At 40.5% G+C, this 7,353-nt stretch overlaps 1 protein-coding gene across 1 annotated transcript; it reads left to right on the plus strand.

Annotated features, from left to right (window-relative positions):
• Positions 1-592: 592 nt before the first annotated feature.
• Positions 593-5,780, plus strand: LOC146509663 (transgelin-like). The gene is made up of 5 exons (XM_085175132.1): positions 593-768; positions 3,743-3,929; positions 4,024-4,195; positions 4,326-4,428; positions 4,538-5,780. The coding sequence occupies exons 2-5, from the start codon at positions 3,750-3,752 to the stop codon at positions 4,686-4,688; spliced, it is 606 nt and encodes a 201-aa protein (XP_085031258.1). The 5' UTR covers positions 593-768; positions 3,743-3,749; the 3' UTR covers positions 4,689-5,780.
• The last annotated feature ends 1,573 nt before the right edge of the window (positions 5,781-7,353 follow it).

The following is a 7,353-nucleotide window of genomic DNA, read 5'->3' on the forward strand; positions in this document are numbered from 1 at the left end:
AAATGAGTTCAGGCAGGTCCTGACTTGCTTCTATGGACAGTGGCTGACAAGGCTGAGATGCCTCAGAGGGAGTGTCTCCCTCTATAAACTGTGCGTTGTAGCTGTTGAAAGTGTGTGCAAAGCCAAGAGCAAGTTTCAGCTATAAGAAAAGACACTGTGACTGAAATAAAACCCTGACAGAGAGGCAGGGGGATTTACATTTGACATCTGCTTGCTGTCTCTTTCAGTTTCAGCCTGATTTGAAAGACCACAGTGAGCAGCAGTTTGATTTAAGGCACTAAAAACTCTCGTACGTGCGCTCCCCTGCTCTCTAATTACTGGAACTGCCTTTCCCGTGCTCTGTCAAGCTCCACTCGAGGATTTGATCATCCCTGCCTCCCTTCTGTCCTCCTAATCCCGTCTTGTTCTTCAGTGGTAAAGGGTGAAATTCAGAGAATTCTTTTCAGTGACCACACCAAACTCTGAAGTCACATGTCTTGTTTTTCCCTTCCCGCCCGTCTCCTAAATAAGGAATTACAATTTGAGGGGGGAAAAGGAGAAAGAGCGTAGGGGCGGGTCATAAGAGTGAAATAAGAGGACCTGAAAGGCGTAGCTCTCTCTTGCTCCCTCTTTCTACTGAAGTGTAGCACTTCAGGGGTGTTTGCTGCGCTTAATCCTGCCACTTCTGTACTGTGCACTCTGCACTGTGTTGTAGAGGAAGAAGAAGAGCAGACACACAGCGGCGCCAGACCAACCCCACCTGCATTCACCAGAAAGCTACTACACAAAGTAAGTAAAGGCTCCTCTTCTTTTCCTCTCAGTTTTTTATTATTTTTTTTATTCTCATCAGCAGCCATTTCTCTGCTTCTTTATGGATCTTGTGGCTGATTCTGGTGCAGAAAATATGAAAAATATGATACTGCCTCTCATGCTCTCCACCCTTGCTCTCTGTCTCCTTCCCCCTTGCTTGTGTTTGGTCATACACAGGCCGAGGCAATACACTGAGTTAATATTTAGCCATTCCTGTGTGGATTCTGGGTGAGCCTGTGCATTCTTCAGTTATAAAATCCCATTTTGTTTTGTCTGGCTTCTCCTCTGAACACGCACCTCGTGCTCACGGCATGTGAGACCTAACAATTCCAGGAAACGTTAACAGGTTCAGCCTCTGACAAACCTCTCATCGCTACTGCCTAATAGTATATAATTTTCCTCTTCAGGGTATGTTTTGAACACCAGGTTGTTGGTTCAGAAAAACTGGCAGCTTGCTGCTGCCACATTTTTTGTTAGATTTATGGGCCTTGATAAAGTTTTATAGGTGGTGACTGCTATCTTTTGTCATGAGGTGGAAATACAACAGTGGGGACTGTGCAAGATGAAGGAAGGCAAGAGCATGAAGAAATAATCTCGGTCTGGATCCACCGTGTTCACATAGTAAGGATTTCAACATGAGCTGATGGTGCAATTTTATGAAAGCTGTGCAAGCCTCTTGTAACAGATGTCTGCAAGTTACTAGAATATGATTGTTTAACAGTTTGGAGGGTGGAGTGAGACAAATGACTGATGATGAGTAACTCGGTCACATATGGAATGACATCTGAGTAACTTAACAGTGTCTTACTCAGATTTCTAATGGTTACTAGTTTAAACTACACAAAACAGGCATTAAAAAGTCCCACTGTGTCAAACTGAAGCAGAGGATTAATAAAACGATGGTGTACAGTAAGACGTCTGGGAGAATGAAGGCTTAAAATACTAGATTTAGTGGATTCTATGATCATGCAGTTTAAATTATTAATCTGCAGTGTTCTCCTCTCTGATTAGAAACAAACACCCACACACTATAAGACATGCTCTAATTAGGTATGATAATGATCAGGAAGTGTTCAGTTATTCATCTTACACAAGTTGCAAGTATGATTTGGTCATTTAGAGGTGTTACGCACAATTTCAGCTGAGTGTCACTTTAAGCATCAAATCATTTTGTGGTAGTAGCCCACTGTGGGGTGAGATTGTGAGATGGGAGGGAGTAGATGTGACTTTATAATTACAAGATGTTCCCATTTGACCACTCCCAGTTATGTTTTTAAGTGCACAGCTCTGTATGAGCTTCTAAGTCACACTTCCATAAACACCTGCGCACACACTCCTAGTTGCAGTTTTACAATTATGCTTAGGTGGACAATCATCCCTGGAAATGCTGCTGTGAGTTACAGGGACATTGGCCATTTAATGTGTCACTCATACATCAGATTTCACGCTCAACATGGGGTTAATCCGAAAGAGCGCGTTCTCTGATTTCGTCATTCCTTGCAAGACGTTCAGGTCCTGATGTTCGCAGCTGCTTGATGTAACGGGCATGTCCGGACACCACACAGATGAAAGTCGTCTGATTGAGAAACAGGCTACTTAGGATTTTGGATGGCTGAGTATTTTCCTCGCTCTTGCCGCTGTTAACAAACAACTTTTGGAATAACTCTGGAGACAGGAAGACACTTATCCTCCGCATGACCACATAACCACAGCAACCTCAGACAATGAACAGAGAACAATGTGTGTGTGTGTCTATAGCAGCTCCAGCGTGGAGCTGTGGACACAATGAGAAACTGTCAAACTTTCAACACATATTGCGTAACACTAATCCTCTGTTTGGCTAAAGGTGTGCCTGTATGTCCTGGAGCAACATCTATCTATATAATTCTAAGTGTATATTAAAGTCTGCAGAATTAAAAACAGATCCTCTAATTGTTTACGAGTCAGATGTGATTCTGGATCCTGATATTTGCAGAGCACCTGCTTACCTTAGATGTTAAATGTGCAGATATTATCACAGTAAATTATCACAGTAAATGGAGAAAAAAGGGGAGAACGAGCTATAATCATCCCCATCTGTTATGTGGATTCCTGGAAAATTCCAAAGTTGTTGTGCCGTTGTGCAACTCTGTGATTTGGATCTGTAAAAGCACATTGTGTATTGCGATAGTATTTCTCTGATTTAGCCGGCTTTTTGTTTTTTTCTTACAGACCGTTTCCATAGTGAGCAACACTATGTTGTTATGTTTAGATTCTTGTATATACACAGCTACCTTAGTCAGGAAGGAAATGACAGCTGAATGTGCAAACAGGATGGAGGGAGTAGGGTGGTTTGGCTGAGGTCAACAGGAAGTTCTTTGTGCATTAATATGTCAGATAAACCAACCATAATTACTTTCAGAGTGCAACAAAGTTGGAATTCCTCAAGTCATTAAGCACTTTAATTTCCATTGTCAGAAATGTATTTGCTAAATAGCTGCACTGCTGCGGCCTGGATAATGGAAAACTCAGATTATTGTGTGCATTGCATGGTTAGTACCCTGCTCACACTCTTGTCCTCAGGTCGTCATTGGCTTCTTTTCTAATCCATCTAACCCTGACAATATGGCAAATATTCTTATTTGTTTCATACATAGCAGAGATTTGAGGCATATGAAGAGCAAACTAACTTCAAATGATAAATGAGCCTCTTGAGGTGTGAAAGTGACAACCAACAAAAATATGCTCACTTTTAGAAAATCTCCTCATTCTAAAAGTTTCAAAGTAACAGCTCCTCATAAATAACAGAACATTCAGTGGAAACACATTCACTGGATTGATTGCATCTGTGGGTGTGAGCGGGGCAGGCATCGGTATGTGAACACTATTAAATCTATCAGATATTAGAATGCTGCCAGGGAGTGGAGTTTGCTGAGCTACCAGCTTATCTAACATTGACTTTCCCTTCCATTAGGATCACAATGGCAAACAGAGGTCCCTCCTACGGTCTGACCCGTGAGGTTCAGAGTAAGATTGATAAGAAATACGATCCGGAACTGGAGGAAAGGCTGGTGGAGTGGATCGTTGCCCAGTGTGGATCTGGAGTCGGTCGGCCCCAGCCCAACAAGACAGGCTTCCAAAACTGGCTCAAGGATGGATGTGTGAGTTCTAGTTTTGCAGAAGTGTAAATGTCCTTATAAAGCATTGTAATTCACTTTATGTGCAGTGTATTGAGAGGACTCCATGTGCGTCTAGGTGCTGTGTGAGCTCATCAACAGCCTGTATGGAGCCAACAAGCCAATCAAGACCATCAAGAGCTCTGGCATGGCATTCAAGCAGATGGAGCAAATCTCCATGTTCCTCAGAGCAGCTGAAAGTTACGGAGTCACCAAAACTGACATCTTTCAGACTGTAGACCTCTTTGAGGGTAAGATAACCAACAAACCAGAGCTTTTCTTTACTGTAACAATTGAGACTCAAGAGGGAAAATACAGTACAGGTTCTCCTCCTTGTATTTCCGTGGGCTCTGTTGATGTGAGGATGTTGCATGTCTGCAGGCAAAGATCTGGCTGCTGTCCAGAGGACCCTGATGGCTCTGGGAAGTGTGGCTGTCACAAAGGGTGATGGGAATTACAAAGGAGACCCCAGCTGGTTCCATAAGTAAGCTTTTCCTCCTTGTCCTGTAAATACACTAGCCTCTGAGGAAAGATGAAACACAAAGGAGGTTTGAAGATTGAGCACTTACTGACGTCTGTTTGTGTGTGTGCAGAAAAGCCCAGGAAAACAGGAGAGATTTCTCGGAGGAACAGCTGAAAGAAGGCCAAAGTGTCATCGGCCTGCAAATGGGCACAAATAAAGGAGCATCTCAAGCTGGCATGACAGGCTACGGACGCCCCAGGCAGATCATCAACAACCCCTGAACCGGAGCAGTTCTTAAACCGCCCTCCTTCTGCCCTCTGGAAGGCCAGTGAGCAAGCAGGAAGAGACTTTGACTCTTACCTCGGATATGAGGAAAAATGTGACCTGACTGTTTTTCAGATTTTAACTGGACCAAAATAGGGACCAACGAGAACAAGTGCACATATAGATCTTTAACAGTAGAAATCAAACATTTAACAATGTTTCTTTTGTTTGACTCATTGTAAATAATTTTTTTTGTTACAGAATCAAAAACAGTTGTTTTGCATGTTTAAACTCATTACTTTAAAATCATTACTGGAGACCACAATGTTAGACATGTTTGATTTCTTACCTTGCACAGACAGGGAGCTTCAGACCATTTCATTACAACAAAGAAAATCTGCTTGCAGGGACTTGAAACCTGCGTGAGAGAAGAAATCCCCCACTTTCAATGTTCTGTTTGCTTTATTCTTTCCTGTAACATCTACATTATTGCAGTCAATGCCTCTTCTCAAAACTCTAGCAGCGCGTGCATTCAAGGACACCAAAGATTTAAGACTCTGTCATGAAGTCTTTAATTTAATGATAATGTTCATTATTTAGTGTGCACTGTCTTTGTTGACTTTATTCTTTCTGTCCTTCTGATGACATAGCTGTCAATTCATGGACGTCAGGATGTCCTTAAATACACCTCCGAGGATTGTTCTGTGTTTTCCCCACAACAGCTGCAATAAGACACAGATGTTTTACTGTGTCTTACTGCAGCTTTTCTGGGTACTTAGTGTTACAGCTTCACAGATTACAACCTTAAGCAGGTACCAAGTTGCAGCTGATTCAATTTGTACTGGAATGAAGTAAAAACTTAACGAAAGGTAAGACAATTACAGTTTGCTGTGGTTTACAGTAATGTTAGTAGGTTATAACAAACACATCCAGTAATACAGCCAAGTTTAAGTAACTTTAGAAAATAAACTGCCTGGTTTGAAAAAGGTATAAACTACACTTGTGTGTGTTTTTACTGTTCTATTACATAATCTATTGTTAGACGCCGTGAGTCAATCAAAATGTTGGACCGCCTCTTTGAAATAAAGTTTGATTTAACTTTTGAAGAAGCCTCTTTTGTAATGAATCTATGGCCTAAGGAAGTGTGTCCTGTTCACAGTCAATGATGTCACCGTCGCTATCATGACTCTTGATAACTGGTAGCTGGTAAACTGCAACCTATGTGCCTAGCAACAGATAATAAAAACATCAGAGTTTCTGCAGGTAGTCAGGACGACACGTATGTTTGTGTGCCGTAAAGCTGAGCTGTACTTTAAAGAGAGGTCAGCTAAGGCTGCCAAAGGCAAAGGTGAAGAAAATAATGTAAGGGAGTAATAAATAATGTTGGACTTTGCCTACTTTGATGGAATAAGAGAAGCCAGGGGAAGACTATTGTTATCGCTGCCAGGGTTTTGTTTATACTGTGTTCTTGCTTTGGTCCAGCTTAAGCTGTTCAGCATGAAATGACTCAGAAACAGCCAGAGATGGAAAAGAGCAGTAGTAGAGAGAAAACAATAAAAGAAGATGCTTTGATGAAAAAAAAAAAAATACATATATATATATATATATATATATATATATATATATATATATATATATATATATATATATATATATGTATTTTTTATATATATATATATATATATATATATATATATATATATATATATATATATATATATGTATATATATATATATATATATATATATATATATATATATATATATATATATATATATATATATATATATATATATATATCCAGATGGAGTCTGGAGATTAAGGTGGCTTGGGTCAGAAGGAGTACAGGTCATGACAGAGGAGGATTTCAGATAGTAGAGAGCATTTCCAAAAAAGGACGAATCATTGCAGGAGGAGGGTTAAAAAGAGACTTCCTTTTCCTCTTCCTTCTTAGCAGGAAACTGCGTAGGTGCTGACACAAAGGGGGTAAATTAGTATAATGTAAATGGAGGTGGAACCAGTGTGGAGCAAAGACAACAACACTGTAGGTTATCCATCATAGCGCAACATGTACTTGTGTTTTCATAGTGACCTATTTTCACAATAAAAGCATTAGTCTGAGAAAATTGATGACTTTGAAGTTAGCAAGCAACTTAATACTACTAATAGAGCCCACTCTGCTGTCGATAAGCTGTGGCCCATTAGCGTCAGTGTGACAGCAGCTGTTATCTCTGCCAAAGCCCAGACTGTTATAAGAGTCAAGATGTGTTTATTTATTTATTTATTTAGAATTTATATTTCAAAACTAATATTTATTTCAACACTAGCAGACACGCGTGGAGTGTTAGTGCCAAATCAGCACCAATGAACTCTTGAGTCTCACAACATGAGCCCAAGTTTATTTGCACATCCACTGATATAACAAGCAAGTTTTTTCTTTTTTGGTCATTGCAACACATGACAGATAATCTACTGTATATTTCTCACTCACTATGTGTTAATAGACCTCTCTGCATTGAATCATATTGAATCATATCTGTTGTAAAGCATGTCTTTATCCCGTCTTCCTTCTCTCACCCCAGCCGGTCACAGCAGATGGCCGCCCCTCCCTGAACCTGGTTCTGCCGGAGGTTTCTTCCTGTTAAAAGGGAGTTTTTCTTTCCTACTGTTGCCAAAGTGCT

This window comes from Neolamprologus multifasciatus, chromosome 10, assembly GCF_963576455.1.
Source record: "Neolamprologus multifasciatus chromosome 10, fNeoMul1.2, whole genome shotgun sequence".
NCBI lineage: Eukaryota > Metazoa > Chordata > Actinopteri > Cichliformes > Cichlidae > Neolamprologus > Neolamprologus multifasciatus.

Coding starts and splice junctions, on each gene's coding strand:
- LOC146509663 (XM_085175132.1), top strand. CDS start 3,750: ATGGCAAACAGAGGTCCCTCCTACGGTCTGACCCGTGAGGTTCAGAGT. Junction 3,930..4,023: donor ACTGGCTCAAGGATGGATGT/GTGAGTTCTAGT, acceptor ATGTGCGTCTAG/GTGCTGTGTGAGCTCATCAA. Junction 4,196..4,325: donor GACTGTAGACCTCTTTGAGG/GTAAGATAACCA, acceptor GCATGTCTGCAG/GCAAAGATCTGGCTGCTGTC.